At 36.7% G+C, this 26427-nt stretch overlaps 1 protein-coding gene across 13 annotated transcripts in view; it reads left to right on the top strand.

Annotated features, from left to right (window-relative positions):
* Nucleotides 1-26427, top strand: part of DOP1A (DOP1 leucine zipper like protein A) — a 111156-nt gene that overhangs the window by 16591 nt on the left and 68138 nt on the right. For 11 of the 13 annotated variants that reach the window (XR_002825580.1, XR_002825581.1, XM_023740376.1 and 8 more), the window contains 2 exons: nt 11530-11720; nt 14680-14861. Coding sequence is in view for 10 of the 13 variants with exons in the window: in XM_023740376.1 (XP_023596144.1) it covers nt 11583-11720; nt 14680-14861 (320 nt within the window). In the remaining 3 variants the exon portion in view is untranslated. Of the gene's footprint in view, nt 1-6353; nt 6797-11529; nt 11721-13876; nt 13951-14679; nt 14862-26427 lie in introns of those variants that run through there. The other 2 variants (XM_023740375.1, XM_023740380.1) reach the window with 2 other exon arrangements.

The raw sequence follows: 26427 nt of genomic DNA, 5'->3' as shown, positions 1-26427 counted from the left end.
GGGGCTTCTTCCCTTTCCATATAAAGTTAATGATTAGTTTTTCCATCTCTTTGAAGAATGTTGTTGGTATTTGGATCAGGATTGTGTTGTATTTGTAATTGAGAGCATATTTTTACCTCTTAGGAATTGTGTTCTCAGGAGAATAGATCGTCTTGTTGTACATACCATATAAAGTGCCTTTTCATCATGTATATATATTGAATTTAAATCACTGTTTTACAGATCACAAACAGAAAATCTGTATCATAATTTACAGTCATGTTGTCTTATACTTTAACCTAAATACTTGTAGTATTTAGCAATGAGCTAGATCTGAGGTATTCAGAGTTGAACTTTGGTCCCTGTGCTTACTTAAGTCAAGGTCTAGGAGGAGAGAGAAAGATAATGTACTTACATGAATAGAGTTTTGCTTGTTTTTTAGTAAGTACAGTAGGGTAGTTAAAAGTCAAGAAAGGCTGTATAGCCTGAACAACCTTTTGAAAAATGAATGAGAGGGTAAGTGGGATATGCTAGGCATAAGAATTAAGATCTGTGGTAAGAAGCAGTTCAGGAAGACGGTGATTAAGAGCTCAGCCCAGGGTCAGCCTACTAGAGTTCTTCCTGGTTTCACCTCTAGAGTAATACTTTCTGTGGAACCTCAAACACCAGTTTTCTCGTATGTACGTGGCTCTGTCAGTATACCTGTCTTGTGAAGTTGTTATGACAATTACATGAGATAATTCAACTAAAAAGGCTTAAGAGAGTGCCTGGCACAGGGTAAATACTAAGTCAGTGTCAGCTACTACTATTATCATCATCATCTTGAAAACTGTATGGACAATGTTTACTTGGCTAGTGTGCTTTGGGAGTAGGATGATTATTTCTAATTTGAGGGCATATGTTCAGTGTTCAGTATATGGCTGTTTGTCATTTGATGTTTACAGTAGAATCTCAGCAACCCACTAATGGATCATTTTAGGTTGTAATATGTGCTCACACTTTTCTATGTACCTTTTTACATATTGCTTATGTGTACCAAAAAATCACAGAATTTAAAGCTAGAAGAATTCTTAAATCATCATTTTTATGTAATTCAGATACTATTTTTAACAGAATGTATATTTTTGTATATATCTTTACTTAAAAAAAGATAGTAAAATTAAATCAGATTTGCTCTTTGTCAGCTTAGCAAAACTGTAGGCTTGTTGATTTTTCTTTTATTCTAAGTTTTTTATTGTTTTTACTGAGAACTCAAGTGAAAATGTTAGTAAATATATACAAAAAAATACAGTAATTTGAATTTCCTTTGAATTTTCTCCAAGTGAAGATTTGCATCTAATTAACTAATTGAAAAAGACTTGACATCTGGGAGTATCATACTTAATGTAGGATTCCTTAATTCCTTTCACAAGGGCTAGAATAATATCCTTCACTTTAAGTACTTAATAAAGATGATTACTAAACTGAGCCAAGATTTTTTTTTTTAATGTAACTGAATATGGCATTTTTTAATAGGTGTTCTCAGAAGAATCTTTTAAAGCACTTAGTAGCCATATGAATGTAGTCTGTATGTGAAAGGAGTATGAGGTCTGGAACCCCTATGCAGTTGACGATTTGACCTTTTGCGCCTGGTTCAGCGAGTAGGACCACACCTGAGGCCAGTGAGCAGGGACAACCCAACTAAGAGGAATCACCTGGGGGCCCGATGCTGCCAAAGCCTCAGGAGGCCCGTGGTGAGGCCAGTAAAAGCCTGGGGAGACAGAGGATCATGGGAGCTTTCTGGGTTGGAAAGTGCAGGGCCAGGAGAAAGAAGCTGGTGTTCTCTAACAGAGAAGTGGCAGCAGAGTGGTCTGAGAGGAATGGACTGAGAGACTGTGACAGCACCAGAAGCAGTGGAGACCACGAACTGGCTTGGGCAGTGAAAGAAATCCCTGTTAAGAGCAAGAGGGCCAGAGCAGAGCAGAGCGGTGGTTTGAGGCCGGCAGAGCCTTTCCCTGCCCGACAATCCTGGGTGAAACCCCAGTGGGGTCTGCCCTCAGAGCAGTTTCTGCTTCAAGAGCTGGGGCTAGCCCACGGCTGACCTGAAGCTCCTGATTAAGAATTGGACCGGTCAGCGACAGAGGGCAGAGCTAGCCAAGATTAGCCACAGAGAGAACCGAGCAACAGAAGAGTGAACATCGATTTCTCCCATGAAATTTATTTAAGAAAACCCAACCCGTTGCCATCGATTTGATTCCGACTCATAGCGACCCTATAGGACAGAGTACAATTGCCCCACGGGGTTTCCAAGGGGCGGCTGGTGGATTCAAATTGTTGACCTTTTGGATAGCAACCGAGCTCTTAACTACGGCACCACCAGGGCTCCAGTTATTTAAGAGTGAACGTTAATTTCTACTTATTGTTTGTTATTTCCCATTTACTCCATCATGAAACTGTTATTTACTGTTTGCTAGCTACTTTCCATGAGCTGATGCTCTGGGAGCATCTTGTGTGTTCTGGCTCTGATCACCGGACATGGTATTATTAGTGAACAACCTGTGTGTACACCACAGTAGTAAATTTGTATTGTTAAAACAACCTGTGCACGTACAGCAGGGAGTAAAGTCAAGTGTAAGAAATAGAAGCTTTTCTCATAGAATATGAAGGAAAATGACTTGTGAACTGTGTTGACATTGACAGATTAATTCATTTATGCAAAACATACTTGAGGGCCTGCTGTATATCAGATACAATTATGGCACTGCTAATACAGGAATGAGCAAGTCAGATAAGGCCCCTAACCCCGGGGCATTTGCATGGGAAAAGATAGACAGCTAAACAAGCCAAAAAATAAGACAATTTTAGACTCTAGTAAGTGTAATAAGGAAGTAGTGTGATGTTCTAGAGTAGCTTTGAAGAGCTCGGGCCTGGGGCAATCCACTTGAGATAGACTGATCAGAAAAGAATTCTGAGGATTTGATATTACCTAGAGGATGTGAAGCAACCTAGAAAGCCTGGCGGTATAGTGGTTAAGTGCTACAGCTGCTAACCAAAAGGTTGGCAGTTTGAATCCACCAGGTGCTCCTTGAAACCCTATGGGGCAGTTCTACTCTGTCCTGTAGGGTTCCTATGAGTGGGAATCGACTCGATGGCAATGGGTTTGGTTTTCTTTTTTTTTTCCTTTTTGGTTTTTTTGTGAAGCAACTAGCCACGCAAAGAGTTGACTTAAAAGCTTTCAAGTATAGAGTATTGTTGTTAGGTGCTGTCAAGTTGGTTCCGACTCATGGCAACTCTGCGTACAACAGAAGAAACACTGCCACATCCCGCACCATCCTCACAATCGTTGTTGTACTTGAGCCCATTGTTGTAGCCACTGTGTCAATCCATCTCATTGAGAGTCTTCCTCTTTTTCGCTAATCCTCTACTTTACCGGGCATGACATCCTTCTCCAGTGACTGGTCCCTCCTGAGAACATGGCCAAAGTACGTGAGAGGAAGTCTCACCATCCTTGCTTCTAAGGAGCGCTCTGGCTGTACTTCTTCCAAGACAGATTTGTTTGTTCTCCTGGAAGTCTAGGAGCCCTGGTGACGTGGTTGTTAGGAGCTCAGCTGCTCCTTGGAAACCCTATGGGGAAGTTCTACTCTGTCCTATAGGGCTGCTGTGAGTCGGAATCAACTTGATGGCAACAGGTTTGGGTTTTTTTTGGATTTCTGGAAGTCAATATTCTTCACCAACACCACAATTCAAAGGTGTCAGTTCTTCTTCAGTATTCCTTATTCATTGTCCAGCTTTCACGTGCATGTGATGCGATTGAAAAACACCATGGTTTGGGTCAGGCGCACGTTAGTCTTCAAGGTGACATCTTTGCTTTTTAACACTTTAAAGGGTCTTTTGCTGCAGATTTGCCCAGCACGGTACGCTTTTGATTTCTTCACTGCCACTTCCATGGGTGTTGATTGTGGATCCCAGTAAAATGAAATCTTTGACAACTTCAATCTTTTCTCCATTTATCATGATGTTGCTTATTGGTCCAGTTGTTAGGATTTTGTTTTCCTTATGTTGAGTTGTAATCTATACTGAAGGCTGTGGTCTTTGATCGTCATCAGTAAGTGCTTCAAGTCCTCTTCACTTTCAGCAAGCATAATGCAAGTTGTTAATGAGTCTTCCTCCAATCCTGATGCCCCATTCTTCTTCATATGATCCATCTTCTCAGATTATTTGCTCAGCATACAGATTGTATAGGTATGGTGAAAGGATTCAACCCTGACACACACCTTTCCTGACTTTAAACCATGCAGTATCCTCTTGTTCTGTTCAAACAACTGTCTCTTGATCTATGTACAGGTTCCTCATGAGCACAATTAAGTGTTCTTGAATTCCCATTGTTCGCAATGTTACACATAATTTGTTACGATCCATACAGTTGAATGCCTTTGCATAGTCAATAAAACACAGGTAAACATCTTTCTGGTATTTTGCTTTCATCCAGAATCCTTCTGACATCAGCAGTGATATCCCTGGTTCCACATCCTCTTCTGAATCCAGCCTAAATTTCTGGCAGTTCCCTGTTGATATACTGCTGCAGCCACTTTTGAGTGATCTTCAGCAAAATTTTACTTGTATGTGATATTAATGATACTGTTCAATAATTTCCTCATTCGGTAGGATCACTTTTCTTGGGAATAGGCATAAATATGTATCTCTTCCAGTCAGTTGGCCAGGTAGCTGTCTTCCAGATTTCTTGGCATAGACGAGTGAGCGCTTCCAGCATTGCATCTGTTTGTTGAAACATCTCAATTGATATTCCATCAATTCCTGGAGCCTTATTTTTTACCAGTACCTTCAGTGCAGCTTGGACTTCTTCCTTTAGTACCATCGGTTCCTGATCATATGTTACCTCTTGAAACGTTTGAACGTCGACCAGTTCTTTTTGATATAATGACTCTGTGTATCCTTCCATCTTCTTTTGATGCTTTCTGCATCATTTAATATTTTCCCCATAGAATCCTTCACTATTGCAACTTGAGACTTGAACTTTTCTTCAGTTCTTTCAGCTTGAGAAATGCCAAGCATGTTCTTCCCTTTTGGTTTTCTATCTCAAGCTCTTTGTACATGTCATTATAATTCATTTATTAGATGGTAATAATTACTGAATAGCAGTTTTTCATTTAGTCAAAAAAGTTTGGAATGAGCTTCTACTTTATGTATAGTTTTCTAAGTACATTTTATAATCAGGTAAGGTCCCTCCCTCCCTCCATTGCATGGTGCTTGTAATCATTCATTCATTTATATCCTTGGGATGTGATAAAACACCTAGACAGTCCCCAAATATATCTTTATAATTGGGTAATACTATATACTTCTCTTCACCTCTTCACCAACTTTTCAAGGAAAAGGAGGGAGAGATCAGTTAGTGATAGCAAACTAGCCAAAGTATCTTTGTGTAAACAAACAAAAAATTCGATTCCAACTCGTAGCAACCCTATAGAACAGAGCAGAACTGCCCCATAGGGTTTCCAAGGAGCGGCTAGTGGAGTCTAACTGCCAACTGTTTGGTTAGCAGCCAAACTCTTAACCACTGCACTACCAGGACTCCAATCTTTGTGTAGTAATTCGAATATTAAGTTTATTCATTTTTTTATAACTAAACCAAATTTTTAAAATTGAGATGGTCTGATGGCAATATGTCTGATGCAATATTTCATTTCTTATTTTAGTCTTAACTTTCTACACTATAAAATATAGAAATATCAATCAGTACTCATTTATTTGTCTGATCATTTTCATAGGGCCGAATTTGCCTAGAAGGAACTCTGGTGGCACAGTGGTTAAGCACTGGGCTACAAACTGACGGGTCAGCAGTTCGAACCCACCAGCCGTTTTGCAGGAGAAAAAAGATGTGGCAGTCTGCTTCCGTAAAGATTACAAGTTGGAAACCCAATTGGGCAGTTCTACCCTGCCTTTGTAGGGTCACTATGACTCGGAATTGACTCAGCGGCAACAAATAATTTGGTTTTTTTTTTTTTTCAGAAACAGTTATTTTGTTTCATTTTTATATTTGACTGAGACTAAACATGACGCTGAATCATGTTTTATGTTGGTTCAGGTTTAATGTATTTGAATTGTCAGTTTAAAAGAACTGCAATGAAGTTGTCAAGTGGACTATATAAATCAAGTCAGAAAAGCTCATTATTAACAGCTCCTGAAAGAAATATTATAAATGGCATTTGGATTTACCTGTATCACTTTAAGAAAAAACAAATTAGAGTTTTTGTTTTTATTGATTCTTTTATATTTTCAAGTTTTTAGTTATACTGAAAACCAAAAACCAAACCCATTGCTGTGGAATTGCCTCCAACTCATAGCGACCCTATTGAACAGAGTAGAACCTGCCCCATAGGATTTCCAAGGCTTTAATCTTTACAGAATCAGAGTGCCACATCTTTCTCCTGAGAAGGCTCAAGCCACTGACTTTTCAGTTAGTAGCCAAGTGCTTTAACCACTGTGCTGCCAGGACCCCTCTTTTTACTTATGCTAGGTAGTTTTTTATTTTGCTTCCTGGGAAGTAGCTTTTATTTCAAACAAAATGCTTATTTGATGGAGGTGATGGGAATGTTTTTTATCTTGTTTGAGGTGATAGAAATATGCTATATCTTAACTGTGGTGAGGGAACTTGATTGTCATGATGATTGACTGCCACATCTTTTTTCTCCCGTGGAGTGGATGCTGGGTTCGAACTGCTGACCCTTCGGTTTGCAGCCCAGTGCTTAACCACTGTGCCACCAGAGCTCCTTCTACGCAAATTTGGCCCTATGAAGATGATCAAGCAAATAAATGAGTACCAATTAATATTTTTATATTTTATAGTATAAAAAGCTAAGATTAAAATAAATGAAATATTGCATCAGACCATCTCAATTTTAAAAATTTTGTTTAAATGGTTATAAAAATGAATAGACCTAATTTCAGAATAACTACACAAAGATATTTTATGGGTGCATACATTAGTGAAAACTTATTAAATATATATATGCTAAATATGTGCGGTTTAATGTACATAAATTAAACCTCAATGAAGTAGTAAAAACAAAGAACAGACACATTTGGAAATCACACATTTTGATTTGTATCCATTAGACAGGTAGAGATAGGTTATGATTGTCTCCAGTTTTCCATTTTGCTTCTAAGAAATTCAGAACCCTACCTGATGCTCAGTGACAGAAACTTATTAGCCCTCATAGTCATATTTTTACAGGTAACAATGGTGGCAATAACTATGATTTTTTTTCCAAGTATTTTCTATGTGGCTAGCACTCTGATAACTTCAATTTATTTAATTTTGACAACCCATTGAGGTAGGCATTATCATCTTTTATAGATGAGGAAACTGAGGCTTGGAAAAATTGAGCATCTTGCCCAAGGTCATATTTGCTGCTAAGCAAGTGTTAGAACTAGGATTTGAATTCCCAGCTGTCTTGACTTCAGCACCTGTGCTGGGAGGCACTGCCTGTCTTTTCATGGCCTGGGTTTTCTACCACTATTTTGTTATTGAATGTGTGTATTTTTTGCTTTGTGCCACCACCTTTCTGGGGAAGAAGCAGGGTATAAAGTTTTCTTGAGGCAGTATGGGAATAGGTTGTACTTGAATTATGATCTGTATGATTCATGGACTATCACAAACTCTTTCTTAACACATGATGAGATAAGCAAAGAAATGTGAGTAAACATTTAGAAGCTTTTATAGCAATTTGATGATACAACAACTAAGTGCATGATTTTATATTTTATAAAAGTATCAGTCACTGATAGATTAGGGGGAAAAGAACTGGTCCTTCACCACGGATAATTTAAGAAGCACTGACATAAGCCATTTTAAAATGAAATATGGAAAAACAAAACCCAGAAAAATAGATTTTACATTTATTTATATTTTGGATGAAAAGTTCACAAGTGGTGCATCCCTAGAACACCTCTTCTGATATATAATGAATAGTTTTATTTGCACTAAAATCATTGAGGACAGTTCCTTAAAATGTTGAACATGGAATTACCATATGACCCAACAATTCTACTTGTAGGTATATATATACCCAAGAGACTTGAATGCAGGGACTCAGATAGGTGTACACTAATGTTCATTGCAGCATTATTCACAATAGTCAAAAGGTGGAAACAACCCAAGTGTTCATCAGCAGACGAATGGATAAACAAAATGTGATATATACGTACAATGGAATGTTATTCAGCCATAAGAGAAAAAAAAAAATTCTGATACATGCTTGTATATGGATGAATCTTGAAAAACATGCTGAGTGAAATAAGTCAGGCACAAAAGGACAAATAATGTATGAGCCCACTTATGTGAGATATCTAGAATTGGCAAATGCATAAAGATAGAAATTTATTAGTGGTTACCAGGGGCTGGAGAGAGGAGAAATGGGAGGTTATTACTGAGGAAGTACTGAATTTCTATTTGAGGTGATGTAAAACTTTTGAAAATGGATAGTGGTGATGGTAAGAAAACATGGTGAATGTAATTAATGCCACCAAATTATACACTTATAAATGGCTTTTAAAAAAAAGTCATTGAAGAAGCATAACTAAATTTTTAGTCCCAGGATCTGACCATCTTTTCACATGAAGAAAAAAAAAAAAAAATGATTGTAGTTCTGCTGATGAATCTTCTACAGAAAATTTTTCTGCTATTTTCATAAGATTTTGTTTTTAATGTTCCTGTATCAGTGTTACATGTGTCCTAAGCAAAATTATATGAACTGTTTTTCAATCACATTTAAATATTTAGAATTTTTAATAAGCTAAATAAATAACATCAGAAAATCCAGTTTTCTTATATAACTCAACTTTCTAGCTGGGAACACATACAAGAGTTATAAACCCCACAGATTTAGCTGATTATTACTGGTTAACTTTTTTATACCAAATAAGAAAACTTTGTCTAAAGGACATGTCAATTGAAGTAATATGTCAAATTATAAAGCTAACCTAATTATAGATAAATGATCCCTATTTTATTTTCATTGATAGAAATTACTGCTAAATTATTTTTCAGCTTAATCTTCCCCATGCATCAAATATTATATATCTTACGTACAAAATTAATGTGTTGTTTAACCTTATTTTGGAGATCTTGCTAAAGAAAAGAAAAATTATCCCTGTCAGTAAATTTATGCATGTGCTTTACTGTCTACTACCAGTACATTCTTGGGTTTACTGATTAGAATTTAGTTATTTTACACTATTTTTGTACACTTTTCAGAAAACATAAGTTGATATTTTCTCCTGAGTTGAATTAGGTTTTGCTGTTGTTCTGTCTTCTTTGATCCCAGAAGCAAAATTAGAAATTCTAGTTTGTGTTCATTCTAACATTCATTCCATATATATCACTATCAGTATTTACTTGTTATCAAAGCTTATGACATTGTTTAGTATGTCAGTAAGTCTTTTGTATCTGAAGCACATAATTATTTTGCATGAGTGTTTATAGTTAAATGTAGTTTTAAAAGTTTTTTTTAGAAACCATAGATTGATAATAAAGCAGCTTGTATAATTTGTCATTTATTCCCAGTTAATCATTATACTGAAACCACTTTTTATATAACTCCAGCTTGAGCCTCACTGTTGTAAGTTATGTGCTGTGTGATACACAGATATGTTAAACAGTTCTTGCTCTCAAAGAACTTCCACCCTAGTCGGAGAATTGCATAGCCAACTCTTCTATGAAACAAAATCTATTTTGAAACAGACAGTTGAGATTATCTTTGATTCACTTATTTAGTTTCATGTTTATCTTCAGTTCCCTAGAGTACCTAAAAGTACTGCTTTATATTTGGTTTTCGTTCTGAGAGTCCACTGTAACTTAATAAAGTAGTAGTAGTTGTTTCTCCACATCAACTTTGTATTATTTTAGCTTCTGGAGTCAAATATCACTTTAAAGAGAAAAATAGATTATCTTAGAGGTTTGACTTTATTTTGTTCCCCACTCCCACCCCTCCAAGTTGGAAGTTAAAGTATCATGAGATCAGTGATTGTCTTTCTAGTCAGCCCCCAGCATAATGCTTTGCATTGTGAACCCAGCTCTAGGGAAAGATGCAGAGTCGGAAGTCAGATAGGATAACAAAAAAAAAAAAAAAAAAAGGAGAGGATTGTCCCATTGGTTACAAGTTAAGGCTCAGGTCAAGCCATGTTGCTGCTTTGTATCAGTTATCTATTGCTGCATAACAAATTACCCCCAAACTGAGTGACCCAAAACAGCTGACTTTTTGTAGGTCATGTATTTAAGAGGCTTAGCTGTGTAGTTCTGGCACAGGTCTCAAAGTTGCAGTCCAGGTATCAGTTGGAGATGTAGTCAAATGAAGCCTTGACTGGGGATGGAGGATCTTCTAAGATGGCTCATTCATATGGCTGTTGGCAGAAGGTCTCAGTTCCTCATCACAGGGACCTCTCCACAGAGCTACTTGAAGAGTCCTCATGACATGGCAGCTAGCTTCCCCCACAGTTAGTGATCAAAGACAGAGAATAAGAAGGAAGCTGCAGTGTCTTTCATGACCTAGTATTCACTCTTGCACCTTACAGCTCATGCCTTATTCTTTTCATTACAATTGAGTCACAAAGTCCAGCCCAAGGGGAGGAGAATTAGATACCACTTTTTGAAAGAGCTATCAAAAAATTTGTGGAAATTTTTGAAACCACCACATATTCCTATCAGTTTTATTCAAAGTAAAATTTACTTCCCAACAACTGATACTCCTTCATATTCCTTCATACTATATGTTCATTTATTGCTTAATAAAATGATTTCCAATTCATATCTTTCTCTCTGTTTGTTTTTTGTTTTTATATGTCCTTGATGTTTCTAATCTAATCAGTGTTACTCTATTTTAGGATCAAAACTAAGTGGAGGGTTATAAATATCAGAATAAGTGGAGGGGTATAAATATCAGAAATACTATCATATGTAAATATGGCAGGGAAATAACATGATTTATAAATTGAAATAAGTGCCAGAGAATTTCCTACTTTTCTGTATCCCTAAATTCTTATAGCTGTTTTTTCAGTCCTAGGAAGAAATAGTAGCTTAGTGGTAGAATTCTCACCTTCCATGTGGAAGATCTGGGTTCAACTCCCAGCAAATGTACCTCAAGCTCAGCCAACACCCATATGTCAGTGGAAGTTTGTGTGTTGCTATGATGCTGAACATGTTTCAATGGGGCTTTCAGACTAAAATGGACTAGGGAGAAAGGCCTGGTAATCTACTTCCAAAAAATCAGCCAGTGAAAACCCTGTGGATCACAATGGTCCAGTCCCATTGTTCATGGGGATGCCATGAGTTGGGAGCCCACTAGATGGCAGCTAACAACAAAATAGCAGGAAGAAACTCATGGGTAGCTATCTTTGAATACTTCCAGGACACTACATGCTAGCTGACCAGAGTTTTGATCACTTCTAACTCAAGAAACAGTTAAAGTTAACTTTTAACTTTGTACTAAGATCATCTGAACCTGTTTTAATACTTCACATTGTAACCTTGATTCCTTCTGCAAACTCTTGTAGGTAATGATTTTACATGACTTTCGAACTGGTCTCTAGTAGGACTCTGAGGGAGGATGAACACAGAAGAGCTGGAGTTATTGAGTGACTCTAAATACAGAAACTATGTAGCTGCAATCGACAAAGCACTGAAAAATTTTGAATACTCCAGCGAATGGGCAGATTTAATATCGGCACTTGGAAAACTTAACAAGGTACATCTGTTTTATCCGTTTCAAAAGGGAATAAAAATTTTTAAAAATCTGCATCCATACTTGTTGAATTTCTCAATCTTGAAGTAAAGAAATTAAAAACATAACAAACCTGCAGAATTACTTTTTTGTACTGCTATTTTATGCCTTTGTAGTCAGGCATATTGTTAAGGCTTTAGAAGTTCTAATTTGAAGAAACAATAGCACTTCAATATATAGTTATTACCATCATTATTACCTATAAAAACACAAGACAAGGGAGCAATATGCTAACCATGAGGGCTAATGAGTTTCTGTTATTGAGTATCAGATAATAGCCTAGAGTTGCTGGCAACAAAATGAAAAACTGCAAATGGGAAGCAGTAACTGCTGTCTTTTCCAAGTGGTATATAGCAGCAAAGAAACATTTTATATCTAGTCAAGCCTAAGTTACATGCAGCACTTTTTACAAGGCAACTCTTAGTTCTTGTAGCTTGGGCTTGAATGATCTTTCTTGACATGCCTGGCTATAATCATGATGGCATCACTGACCAACTCCTAACATCTAATTTTGGCCCTTTAAAAAAAAAACAACAAAAAAAACTTAGGTTAAATTTTTCTCACCTCACACGCGTAGTTTTTTGTTTTTGTCTTTTTTTCATAGCTGTTATCAAGTAGGAATTCTTCTAAATATTAAAGGGGCTGGAGGGCATCGAGGAAAGGAGAGCTCTTCCAATAATTTTTTTAATATCAGCTTAGCATACAATTTTTAGGAAAGAAATTAGTCTTAAAATATATACCAAGGACACTAGTTTTCAACCTAATACTACAGATAATCACTTTGATGTCTTAAAAAGAAAAGCTTCAATTTCAATGTGCAGTGAATTTATTTTAAAATTAGACTCAAACTTCTGTTTCACATGTTAGCTTCTAACATTGATCATTTGAGGTTTGAAAAATTCTTCATTTTTACAACATGCTCAAGTAATTAATTAGAAGTTACATCCGAAAACATGTGTTTGCTTAAAGGTTAGGTTCTTTTTCTTCTTGAAGCTGTTACTAGAAATTATTTTTAAAAGCAGTTCATTAAATTGTTATTAATTCACCTAAATAAGTACACAATTATTTTTGTTTATAAACAGATTTCACTGTATCCAGATAGGACAAAGTAGGTTGAAGAAATTTACCTAAAATTGTGGGAGAGGCAGGGATTTCATATATATATATGTGTATATATACATATATATATGTGTGTGTGTGTATACATACACATATATATACACACATATGTATATGTAATTTCCTAGAGATAGCCCAAATAGATGTCTTAGTTAAAAATTTTATTATTTATTAATATACTAAATTTTCACTTCATGTATACAAGTTTCCCGATTCAGAAATGATGCTATGTTTTGCTTTTTTTCCTCCCGTTTTCCTTGGTAGTAATAGAATTTTCTTTATTGAAACAATTTGTGTTATATATCATTGAACTTCATTCTATAGAGGTACTTGTGGTAATAATTATATTTTTCTAAAAAATATTTGTAAATATTGACTCTTTGCTCCTGTCTCCAAAGTTCACATTAATTCTGGTAATCTAGAAATGGAAGACAGCTGGTTTGAAAGTATAAAATGTTTTTCATAGCTATATTCTTACTATTTCCCCAAATCTACTTTTCATTATCTACAGATCTAATTTTATTTCCATTCATTACATCAGATTTAAAATTGAATTGAAGACTTACAGTAGGAAGAACACTGAAAATGTTTTATCTCAGTGGACCTCAGAAACTTCACTGTTTAATGAACGGGAGTTCTAGTGCTGATTCTTCTCCCAGCACTTTGGCAGATCATTTTATATATCTCAACTTCAGTTCTTTTTTTGTAAAATAAAGGACTTGTATTTCTTTTAAGTTCAATTTCTAGCATATTATTCTACATTTCATTCTGAAACTTCATTCTGGTTTATGCTATTCTGTCAGGACTTTAATGCTGTATTCTAGGTTTATACTGAAGGACCGCATTTATCAGGTCTTTATATTACTTAAAATAACTGATGTCCTTTGGGTTGTTTGCAAGATACAGTTTTCTTTTTGTTTTATTGTGCTTTAGGTGAAAGTTTACAGCTTAAGTTAATTTCTCATACAAAAATTTATACATATATTGTTATGTGACCCTAGTTGCAGTCCCTGTAATGTGACAGCACACTCCCCCTTTCCATCCCGCATTTCCTGTGAAGATAGAATTTTCTTATGTAAGTTCTGCCCTGACCATTATCTCTAAAGAAATAAGTATTATGGTTGAATAAAGAAAGAAAAATACTTCAGTTCAATTGGGAAATTATGTTTATTAGAAACAAAAGGCAAAGAAAAGAGGGAAAATTTAGTAATAGTTACAATTTTTGTTTCTTGGTGTGAGCATTTTATTGATAAAATGTGTAGAAACTCAAGTATTTTCATTTAGCGGTAATGGGTATTGCAGTAATTATAATCTCATGTAGGTTCTTATAAACATTAGAATTACTTGCTGTATATGGTATATTAGAGCAATGGTTCTTCCTTTTCCAACCATGTATCTGTGGTGAGGTCAGATTTTCCTCACGTACATCAAACAAACATATGCTGACGTTGGTATGATAATCCATTATCTTCTAGTAAGTCAGACATTAAAGATTTGCAAAAATCAAAAGTAGTGTCTCTTCTCAAAATTTTTTTGGAAAATATTGTTATTTTCATAAAAAATATATCTGTTAACATGTAATACGTATATTTTTTTTAAACAAATCAAATACTTTTTTAAATTCTCAGTTTTAATTTCTAGTGTGATGCATATTGATAGATGTGACCAACATAAAAGTTCTTTGGGGCGGGCTTTGTAAATTTCAAAGTGTTAGGAAATCCTACAGTGATAATTTTGATAATACTATGTGAGAAAATGAAAATATTTTTGTTTTTCTCAACTGCATTCAAATATTTTCTTTAAGGTTTTACAAAATAATGCAAAGTACCAGGTAGTACCCAAAAAGTTGACCGTAGGAAAACGCCTAGCTCAATGTCTGCATCCAGCATTACCTGGTGGAGTTCATCGGAAGGCACTTGAAACATATGAAATTATCTTTAAAATCATTGGACCTAAGCGGCTTGCCAAAGATCTTTTTTTATATAGGTAAGAATAATTTTAATATCTATTTACATGTAATATAAATAAAATATATTTTAGCTATTTTATGCTTTTTTGCAATAAAAACTAAAAAATTGAAAACTAATGATTTTTATATAGTTTTAAATATTTTTATAGTTAAATGGTTGAGAAAAATTTAGAATATTCATCATTGTAAGATTATTTTTTATTCTTAGATGTCACTTGTATGAAAATTTTCATTCAGAATTGTTGAGACTACAGTATATTCTACATTTTTAAGCTTGAGAACTATATGAAAGAATAAGATACCTTGATCGCTCAAGCAGCATTCAACATTGTTAACCGTTCTCTACTTGAACAAATCTTTTCTCGTGACTTCTGTGACACCACATCCTTCTCTTTACTCTTTCTCAATCTCCTTCACTAGCCTTCCCTCCTTTACCTGAATTCTACATATGGAGTTTTTTAGGGCTTACTAAGTCCTGTACTCTCTTATATTTTTGTTTTATATTCTCTCCTTGGGCAGTCTTATTCATGCCCATGATTTATATGTGCTGACTCCCAACTTGATCTCTCCAGTCCTAGCTTCATCTTGAAACTCCCGACACACTTGACATCTCTGTGGATCATTAAAGGCGATTTAAACACAGCCTATTCAAAACTAAACTCATCTTCTCCTCTAAACGTGACCTTCCTACCATGTACTAAAGCTCAGTAAATGACATCACTGTCCACCCATTTACACAAGCCTGAAATCTGGGAGTTACTCTTGATTTCTTGGTTTTCCTGCCATACCTTCCCTACCTCCCACATACAGTCTGTCACTAAAAGTTCTGTCACATAGTGGTTAAGAGCAAAGAATGTGGAGTCACAGGACTTGTCTTCACCACTAGCAGCTGTATGATCTTGGGCATTTTTTTTTTTTTACCCCTCTGGGTTTGCATTCTCATTGACAAAATGAGGATAAGATTACCAACTCCATACAGTTGTTAAAAGAATTAAAAGAGTTGATATATGTAAGTTTCGTATAACATATAATAAGTGCTTAATAAATGTTAGCTATTGTTCTTATATATGTTCCAAATGTATCTTCTTCTCTCTCTGCCTCCACTAGAAACACATCCAGTCTAAGTACACATCATCTCTAGCCTGGGGTTTGTCACTGGCCTCCTAATGTTCACCTAACATTTATTTATGTCCTCTTATACTCTATTCTTCACACAGTACCAAGTAATCTTTTTCATACATTAAACATATTAGGTCACTCCCCTAATGAAAATCCTCCAGGGCTTCTTCCTGTCACACTTAGAAGAAAAATTCAAAGTCCTTATCATGGCTTTTAGGGCTTCGTGTATTCTAGCCTTGACTATGTCAATGACCTCAACGCCTACCACTCCTCTCCTCTCCCCCTCCACCCTCAATTTACTTCACTCTAGTCACTGTATTTTCTGTTCCTTTGCCCTGCAGTGCTCAGATATAGGTCTCTGATCAAATACAATGCCTCAAAGAAGATTTTCCTAATCACCCTACCTGAAATAGTTCTTCCTTTACTTCTTCGTTTTAGTGTTCTATAGTTTTACTTTGATGGGTTTAGAGGTAGATTTCTTTTTATTTGTCCTGATTGGGATTTGTTGGGCTTTTTAAATCTATGAATGGGTGCCTTTCATCAATTTGGGAAGATTTTCAACCATTATCTCTTCAAGTTGTCCTTAATTCATCTATTTTCTTTTCTCCTTTTAGAACTATGAGTCAACATATGTTCCGTCTTCTCATTCTGGCCTTCCTGTCTCTTCACTTCTCTTCCACATTGTCCAGTTTTTTGTCTCTTTGTGCTTGATTCTGGGTAATTTTCTCTAACTTATCTTCTAAGTCATACATTTCCTCTGTGTGTCTCTCTTTTTATAACTACTTTTTTTTAATTGTTGATAAAATTGATATACAATAAAATTCACAAATCTTAAATGTTCAGTTAAAGTTTTAACAAATGTAAATTGTGTGTAATCACCACTCAAAACAAAATATAGGATATTTCTGTCATTCTAGAAAGTTGTCTCCTACCCTTCTTCTAGTCAAAACCCCCGTCCCACTACCGTTTTTTTTTTTCCCTCCAGTCTGTGACTTGCGTTTTCACTCTCTTAATGGTGTCATTGAAGAACCAAAAATTCTTTATGTAGTCTTTAAGGAAGTTCTTAATTTTAATAAAGTCCAATGTAATAGCTTCTTCTTTTATGGGTAGTCCTTTTTTGTTTCTTGCTTAGGGAATCTTTGCCTGGTATGTGGTTGCTAGAATAAACTTTGCCAACTTCACTTGTTATTTCTAATAGTTTTTGGATTCTTTTATAATTTCTACATATACAATCATGTCGTCTGTGAATGCCGAAAGCTTTCTTATCCAATTTTAATATATTCTAAGTTTTTTTTTTGTTTGTTTTTTGTTTTGCCTTATTGCACTGGCGAGGACCTATTGTACTGTGTTGAGAGAAATAATGACAGTGAATGTCTTTATCTTGTTCCCCACCTCAGGTAGAAAAGTGTTCAATATTTTTGAAGTTTAATAACCCTTTCATTCCTGGAATATTTACAATTTACTCATGATTTATAATCTTTTAAATATCACTGGATTTTTTTAAAGGTTTTCCACATCTGTGTTCACTAGAGAGTGGCTGTCATCTTACATTTTGTGTCAGGTTTTAGTGTCAAGCTTATGCTGACTTCATAAAACAAGTTGGGAATTATTCCCTCTTTGTCTATTCACTGGGAAAGTTTTTGTAACCTTGATCTTATTTCTTCCTTAAGTATTTGGAAGATTTCACCATTGAAGCCATCTGGGGTTTATCTTTGTGGGAGAGTTTTTAATTACAGACTTAATTTCTTTAGTAGCACATATAAGACTATTTAAATTTTCTATTTTTCATGGCAGTTTTGTTAAATTTTTTCTTAGGAATTTGTCCGTTTCATCTAAATTTTTTTAATGTTATCAGCTTAAAGAAGTTCATAACATGCTCTTATTGTCTTTACAATATGTACGATCTTTTTCGCTCTTGACATTGGTAACTCAGTCTATCCTTGTTTTGGCTTTAATCAGTCTCACCAAGAAGTTTATTAATTTTTTTAGTCTTTTTAAAAACCAACTTTTAGCCTCACTGATCCACTCTACATGTATATGTTTTCTTTTTCTTTAACTTCTGCTCAGCTAAACCTTCTCTGACCTATTTAAAATTGCAATAACTATACCTGTTTGAATCTCTGTTCTCCTTTCTCTGTGAGATTTATCACCATCTGACATATATGTGTTTTTTTAATTGTTTTGTTATTTTATGTCTTCTACCCTACTCCTCGAAGATAAACTTCATGAGAGCAGGGATTTCTTTGTATGATTTATTATTTGCTCTATTCTTAGCACCTTGAAGAACCTGACAGATAAGACACACTTAATAAATATTTGTCTGATGAATCTAAAGATACCATATTTTTCGCAATTCATTTCTTTGATATTATAAAAAATTACTGAAGACAGACAATATGGATATCATAATGAAAATAGCTTATGAAGTCAGTAACAGTAATAAATAATAAATTCCAAAGAACAACACTAAAAAAAAAAAAAAGGCTAAAAGAATTGCTGAATCAGTGTTGTACATGATTTTCAAGTAACTGATAGTTTTTCCTTTAAGTCAAGCCCTTTCTTAACTCATGCTTGCTACTTTTTAATTCTTAAATAACAGCAACTTTACCTTGAGAAACATAGTTCATTTACAAAATTGTAGTATACCTGTTTTTCTAAATAGCATATTATATAAGAATAATAAATTATAGTATGCCACTTCTAAAATATAGCAACATTCTTATGTATATCCATGTTATAGAGTAAAATTTTATCGTTAGTCTGTACTTTTTTTAAGGTATGTTGTTGTTAGGTGCCATCGAGTCAGTTCCGTCTCATAGCGACCCTATGTACGACAGAACGAAATGCTGCCTGGTCCTTCGCCATCCTCACAATCATTGTTACGCTTAAGCCCATTGTAGCAGTCACTGTGTCAATCCATAAATTGTTTTGTGACATTGGTTGAAATCCCCACAATGCGTCACCACTCTCCCCGTTTCCCTTTTCACCCCAGGATCTTCGTGTCCATTTGTCCAGTTTTCCTGTCCCTTCCTGTCTTCTCATCTTTGATTTGGGCAAGTGTTGCCCATTTGGTCTCATATACTTGACTGAACTAAGAAGCACTTCCTCACCTGTGTTATTGTTTGTTTTATGGGCCTGTCTAATCTTTGGCTGAAAGATGGACTTCAGGAGTAGCTTCAGTTCTGAGTTAGCAGGGTGTCCGGGGGCCATAGTCTTGGGGGTTCCTCCAGTCTTTGTCAGACCAGTAAGTCTGGTCTTCTTTTGTGAATTTGAATTTTGTTCTACATTTTTCTTCCAATGTGTCTGGAACCCTCTACTGTGATCCCTGTCAGAGTGGTAGGTGGTGGTAGCCGGGCACCATCTACTTCTTCTGGGCTCAGGCTGGTGGAAGCTGTGGTTCATGTGGTCCATTAGTCCTTTGAACTAATACTTCCTTGTGTCTTTGGTTTTCTTCATTCTCCTTTGCTCTGAATATGATGGGACCAATGGATGTATCTTAGATGGCCACTCACAAGCTTTTAAGACCAGATGCTACTCACCAAAGTAGGATGTTGAACGTTTAGTTTATGAATTATATTATGCCAGTTTACCTAGATGTCCCCCAAGACCATGGTCCCCAGCCCTCAGCCAAAATAACTCAGTCCCTCAAGGTGTTTGGATGTGTCTGTGAAGCTTCTATTGCTTTGCCTTGGTCAAGTTGTGCTGACATCCCCTATATTGTGCGTTGTCTTTCCCTTCACCAAAGTTAACACTTGTCTACTGTCTAGTTAATGATTTCCCCTCCCTACCTCTCCCCTCTCTCCTAACCATCAAAGATTGTTTTTTTCTGTGTGTAAACCTTTTCTTGGTTCTTATAATAGTGGTCTCATATAATATTTGCCCTTTTGTGATTGACTTATTTCACTCACTGTGTTGTGAGATGTTTCTCGAATTCATCATTGTTCTTTATCATTGTGTAGTATTCCGTTGTGTATATGTACCATACTTTGTTCATCCATTTATCTGTTGATGGGCACTTAGGTTGTTTCCATCCTTTTGCTATTGAAATAGTTTGAGTAGTACTGTTGTGAGCTCTTCTCTGGATGTTTGGTAGAATTCTCCAGTGAAGCTGTCCTGGCCAGGGTTTTTTTTTGTTGAGAGTTTTTTGTTTGTTTTTTAACTTTTCAATCTCTTCTCTTGTTATGAGTCTGTTCACATTTTCTATCTCAGCTTATTTAGGTAAGTAGTATGTTTCCAAAAATTTGTCCATTTCCTCTAGGTTTTCAGATTTGTTGGAGTACAGTTTTTCATAGTATTCTGTTATTTCAGTTGGGTCTGTTGTAACGTCCCCATTCTCATTTCTTATTTGGGATATTTGCTTCCTTTTCTGTTTTTCTTTTGTCAGTTTGGTCAACAGTTTGTTGATTTTGCTGACTTTTCAAAGAACCAACTTGTGATCCTGTTGATTCTTTTTACTGTTTTCCTGTTCTGTATTTCATTTATTGGGAAACCCAGTTGTGGTGGTGTAATGGTTAAGTGCTACGGCTACTAACCAAAATATCAGCAGTTCAGATCCACCAGGCATTCCTTGGAAACTCTGTGGGGCAGTTCTCCTGTCTCCTGTAGGGTCACTATGAGTCAGTATCGACTTGACAGCAATGGGTTTTTGGTTTGGTATTTCATTTATTTCTGCTGTAATCTTTATTTCCTTTCTTCTGGTGGCTGTGGGCTTCTTTTGATGTTCTCTTTCTATTTGTTTGAGTTGTAGGGCTAACGTTTTGATTTTGGCCTGGTAGGAAGGGAGGGGAGGTGGCTTATGGGGATAGGTAGGAGGGGGAAAGAAAATAAAGAGAAAAAAAATGGCTGTGCAACAGGAGCTGGCAGGTGCAGACAGGGCAGACCCAGGGCGACAGCAGGTTGGTGGCTCTCTAGCCATGGCAGTGTGGCAGCAAGTCAGGGAGAAGTGGCATATGGGGCTAGGTGGGAGGGAGAAAGAAAAGGAAGAAAGAGAAAAGAAGAAAATAATAAAATAAAAATTAATTAATTTAAAAAACTGATGACGTAGTGAGGGCCAGCGAATGGGGGCAGGGCAGATCTGATGGACGGTTGAAAGGGAAGGGACCTGACGTACAGGTCTCGGTGGGCAAGAGAAAGAAGAGAAATTTAAAAAGCAAAAAAAAAATAGGCAGTGTGACGGGAGCCGATGGGTGTGGTCAGGGTGGACCTGGGGCAGTGGTGGGCTGGTGGTTCTCTAGCTGCAGCAGTGCAGCATGGCCCAGCGAAAGGGGTGAAGGTGGCATATGGGGCTAGGTGGGAGGGAGAGAGAAAAGGAAGAAATGGGGAAAAAATTGAAATAAAATAAAAAAAAGAAGGAGTGCGAGCCGGCGGGTAGGGGCGGGCTGGTGGCTCTCTCGCTGAGTGGTGCAGCATGACCCACCTGGAAGGGGTGGAGGTGGCGTATGAAGCTAAGTGGAAAGGAGAAAGAAAAGGAAGAAAGGGGAAAAAATGGCACAGTGGGAGCTGGCAGGTGGGGGTGGGCCAGACTCAGGGTTGTGGTGGGCTAGTGACTCTCTAGTCAAGCAATGTGGCATGGCCAGATGGGAAGTGGTGGAGTTGGCATACAGGGCTAGGTGGGAAGGAGAAAGAAAACAAAGAAAAGGGGGAAAAATGGCATGCCGAGAGTCGGCAGATGGGGATGGTGCAGACCCAGGGCGACAGTAGGCCAGTGGTTCTCTAGCTGTGTGGCACGGTGTTGCCTGATGCAGAGGTGGAGGTGGCATATGGGGCTAGGCAGGACGGAGAAAGAAAAGAAAGAAAGGGAAAATAATAGTGGTGCAATGGGAGCCAGCAGATTGTGGCTGTGCAGACCCAGGGTGATGGTGGGCTAGTCACTCTCTAGCCATGTAGTGTGGTGTGGCCCGTTGGCAAAGGGTTGAGGTAGGGTAGGGGCAGAACGGTGAATAGTGGGAAAGTGTGTTTCTCTGGTTACTGGGTGCTCTTTCTCTTGTTGGGAGTTCTGTGAAGTTGTCTTCCCATACTCTCTGTCTGGGGTTGTTGGTGGCTGTGTTCCAAGATGGCAGCGCTGTGCTGTGTTAGTTGGTAGGAGACCTCCACTCCGTATCTCTGCTTGTTTTCTGTTTTCTGTCAGTTTCTTTTTCCATTTGTTGTTCGATGTAGTTCTTTATCCCTTCACTTGATGCTTAGGGTTTCAGGATTGACATTTGTATCTGTTTTACTTAGTTTTCTGGGTCTTTGCTGCAGAGGGACAGCATGGTGCATCTGTCTACAGCGCCATGCTGGCTCCATCTCCTCACCACTAATAACTTTTGTCTCTATGCATTTTCCTATTCTAGATATTTCACATATGGGACCATACAATACTTGTCTTTTTATGTCTGACTTATTTTACTCAGCATAATGTTCTCAGTGTTCATCCATGTCATAGCATGTATCAGAACTTTATTTCTCTATATGGCTGAATAATATTCTGTTGTATGTATATATCACATTTTGTTTATACGTTCTTCTGTTGATGGACACTTGGGTTGTTTCCACTCTTTGGCTAATGCTGTAGTGAACATTGGTCTACAAGTATCTGTTAGAGTTCCTGCTTTGAATTATTTTAGGTATATACCTAGGAGCAGAATCGTTGGGTTATATGATAATTCTACGTTTAACTGATCGAGGGATTACCAAACTATTTTCCACAGCAGCTGAACCATTTTACATTCCCCCCAGCATAGGAGGAGTGTTCTGATTTCTCCACATCCTCACCAACACTTGTTATTTTCCTTTCCTTTTCTTCCTTTCTTTTTTTTTAATAATAGTCATCCTAGTCATTATTAAGTGGTATCTCATTATCGTTTTGATTAGCATTTCCCTAATGACTAATGATGTTGAGCATCTTTTCTGTGTGCTTATTGGCCATTTGTATATCTTCGTTTTATAAATGTCTATTCAAGACTTTTGACTATTTTTTAATTGGGTTGTTTGTCTTTTTGTTGTTGAGTTGTGGGAATTATTTATATATTCTGGATATTAAACCCTTATCAGATATATAGTTACCAAATATTTTCTCCCATTCTATAAGATGTCTTTTCATTTTCTTGATAATGTATCCTTTTAAGGTACAAATATTTTTGATTTAATGAAGTCCAGTTTATCTGTTTTTTCTTTTGTTGCTTGTGTTTTGGTGTTATATCTAAGAATTCATACCAAAAACAAGGTTCCAAAGCCTTATTCCTATGTTTTCTTCTAAGAATTTTATGGGTTTAGCTCTTAAATTTCAGTCTTTGATCCATTTTTGGTTAATTTTTTAATATGGTGTGAGGTAAGTATCTAACTTCATTGTTTTGCATGTGGAAATCCAGTTGTCCCAGCACCGTTTGTTGAAGAGACTATCTTTCCCCCATTAAAAGGATTTGGCCCCTTAGTCAAAAATCAGTTCTATATGTATTTATTTCTGGACTGTTAATTTTATTCCATTGGTCTGTATGTCTATCCTTATACCTGTAGCATACTGTTTTTTTTTTTTTAATACATTTTTTATTGTGCATTAGGAGAAAGTTTACAGAGCAAATTAGTTTCCCGTTCGTTAGTTTGTACACAAAGTGTTCCACGACATTGGTGCTATTCTCCACAACGTGCCTGCCCTCTCCCCATAGCACACTGTTTTGATTACTGTAGCTTTTCAGTGTTTTGAACTACTTTGCTCTTCTTTTTCAAGCTTGTTTTGACTATTTGAAGTCCTTTGCAATTCCATTTGAATTTGAGGATCAGCTTTTCCATTTCTGCAAAAATGACAGTCAAAATTTTGATAGGGATTGTATTGAATCTATAGATTGCTTTGGGTAGTATTGACATCTTAACAATATTAAATCTTCCTATTCTTTAACATAGGATGTCTGTCCATTTATTTAGGTCTCCTTTAATTTTTTTTAGCAATGTTTTACAGTTTTCAGTGTACAAGTCTTTCCCCTCCTTGGTTTAATTTATTCCTAGGTATTTTATTTTTTTAGATGCTATTGTCTTAGTCATCTAGTGCTGCTGTAACAGAAATACCACAAGTGGATGAATTTAACAAAGAGAAGTTTATTTCCTCACAGGGAAGTAGGCTAAAAGTCCAAATTCAGGGTGTCAACTCCAGGGGAAAGCTTGCTCTCTCTGTCAGCCTTCTCTTCAATGTTCCCCTGGACTAGGAGCTTCTCCGTGCAGGGACCCCCGGTCCAAAGGACACACTCTGCTCCTGGCACTGTTTCTTGGTGGTATGAGGTCCCCCTGTCTCTCTGCTCACTTCTGTCTTTTATATCTCAAGAGATTGCCTCAGGACACAATCCAAACTTGTAGATTGTGTCCTGCCTTACTTACACAACTGCCACCCATCCTCCCTCATTAACATCATAGAGGCAGGATTTACAACATATAGGAAAATCACACAATACTGGGAATCATGGCCCAGCCAAATGGATACACACATTATTGGGGGGACATAATTCAATCTATGACAGCTATTATAGATGGAATTGTTTTTTTAATTTCCTTTTCAGATTGTTCATTGCTGTTATTTAGAAACACTACTAATGTTCGTGTGTTGATCTTACACCCTGCAACTGTGCTGAATTCGTTCATCAACTCTATTGGCTTTCTTGTGTAGTTTTGGGGATTTTTCTATATGTAGGATCATATCATCTCCAAATAGAGATAGTTTTACTTCCTCTTTTCTAGTTTGGATGCCTTTTATTTTTCTTGCCTAATGCTCTGGCTAGAACATCCAGTACAGTGTTAAATAGCAGTGGTGAAAGCAGGTGTCTTTCTCTTGTTCCTGATCTTAGGGGGAAAGCTTTCTGTCTTCCAGCGTTGAGTGTGATGTTTGTTACCTGTGTGTTTTTAATAAATGCCCTTTATCATGTTAGTGAAATTTACTTTCTATTCCTAGTTTTCTGAGTGTTTTTATTATGAAACTGTGTTGGGTTTTGTGAAATGTCTTTTCTGCACCAATTGGGTTTTTCATGTGGGTTTTTCCTTAATTCTATTAATATGGTGTATTGCATTTATTGATTTTCTTTTGTTGTACAACCCTTTCATCCTGTAATAAATCCCACTTGGTCTTAGTGAACAATCCTTTTAGTGTGCTGTTGGATTCAGTTTGCTTTTTTCAGTTTATGATTTTTTTGTTATTGTTGTTGAAAACTGAGCATTTAAATATTATAATGTGATAACTCTGGAAATCAAATTCTCCCCATTCACCAATCACTGCTTGCTTTTTGTCTGTGAATGTTTAAATTATTGAAATCTGTAGTAGTTCCTTCATTTAGTCACTTCCCCTTACTCTTCTTGCAAAGGTTGCCTTCCTGGTTATGTGTAAACTCTGAAATCTCTATTCCTTAGCTTATGTTCAGCTAGTGTTTTGATAGAAATTTCCTTGAATGCTGGGTGTGGGAGAGCACTTCTCTCAACCTGCAGATTAGATTCTGTGGTGCTAGGGCACTCCTTCAACACTTGGCTAGGTTGCACTGAGCCTAGAGAACAGCTCAAAATGAAAGCATCGGGTTTTCTCAGATATTTTCTGAGCATGTGTCTTGCCCTTGCATTTGGCTTTTTCAATTCCCCAGTATACATGGTGCTTTTGAATGTCCTAAGTTCCCAAAGACTGTCTCCAAGTCTTCTCTTCCTAGCTTTTAGGCTTAAGCCGTCTTTAGCCATAGGTGGCTACAGGCAGTTACAGTTTTCAAGCATTGCCAGACACTTTCTGCCCTGCCTGAGCACTGAGATAGGCCAAACAGAGATGAACACCTTGCTTTAGTCCTTCAGGTAGCCTCTTTGATTAAGTAGCATGTAAAAAAGCAAAAGCTTTGACACTGCCTTTATCTTTTTCTGGACTTAGTGTTTGCTCAGTTGGCCTTGATTGGTTTCCAGATTTCTGACAAAGTTGGTTCTGCCAGTTTCTGCGTGTGTACGTGTGTTTCTTTGTGGGGATGGAGGCATGGAACAGCTAACACTGCCATTTTGCCCCTCCTCGATGATGCCAGTTTTTGAAATGGCAGTTACAGTGTAAGGAGCAGGCTTTGATGGGAAAATTCTGTTTTGGAATTGTGATACTTGAGGACCTTGTAAAACAGCTAGGTTTATGAATATGAAGCTCAAGTGAGAGACCAAAAACAACAACAACAACAACAACAAAAAAAACCCACTGCCATCGAGTCAATTCTGACTCATAGTGACCCTATAGGACAGAGTAGAACTGCCCCATAGAGTTTCCAAGGAGCAGCTGGTGGATTCGAACTGCCGACCTTTTGATTAGCAGCTGAGCTCTTAACCACTGCGCCATCAGGGCTCCAGTGAGAGACCAGGGTTGTTTTAATGGATTTAGAAGTTATCAGTATATAGGATATCATTTAAAGTGAATCTGTATACCTTACTGTTTCATTGAAAAAATTCTTAAAAGATTCATATATATATGCATGTATATATATATATATATATATA

This window comes from Trichechus manatus, unplaced genomic scaffold (genome assembly GCF_000243295.1).
Source record: "Trichechus manatus latirostris isolate Lorelei unplaced genomic scaffold, TriManLat1.0 scaffold00154, whole genome shotgun sequence".
Taxonomy (NCBI): Eukaryota; Metazoa; Chordata; class Mammalia; order Sirenia; family Trichechidae; genus Trichechus; species Trichechus manatus.
This window is presented reverse-complemented; position numbering and strand designations above follow the sequence as displayed.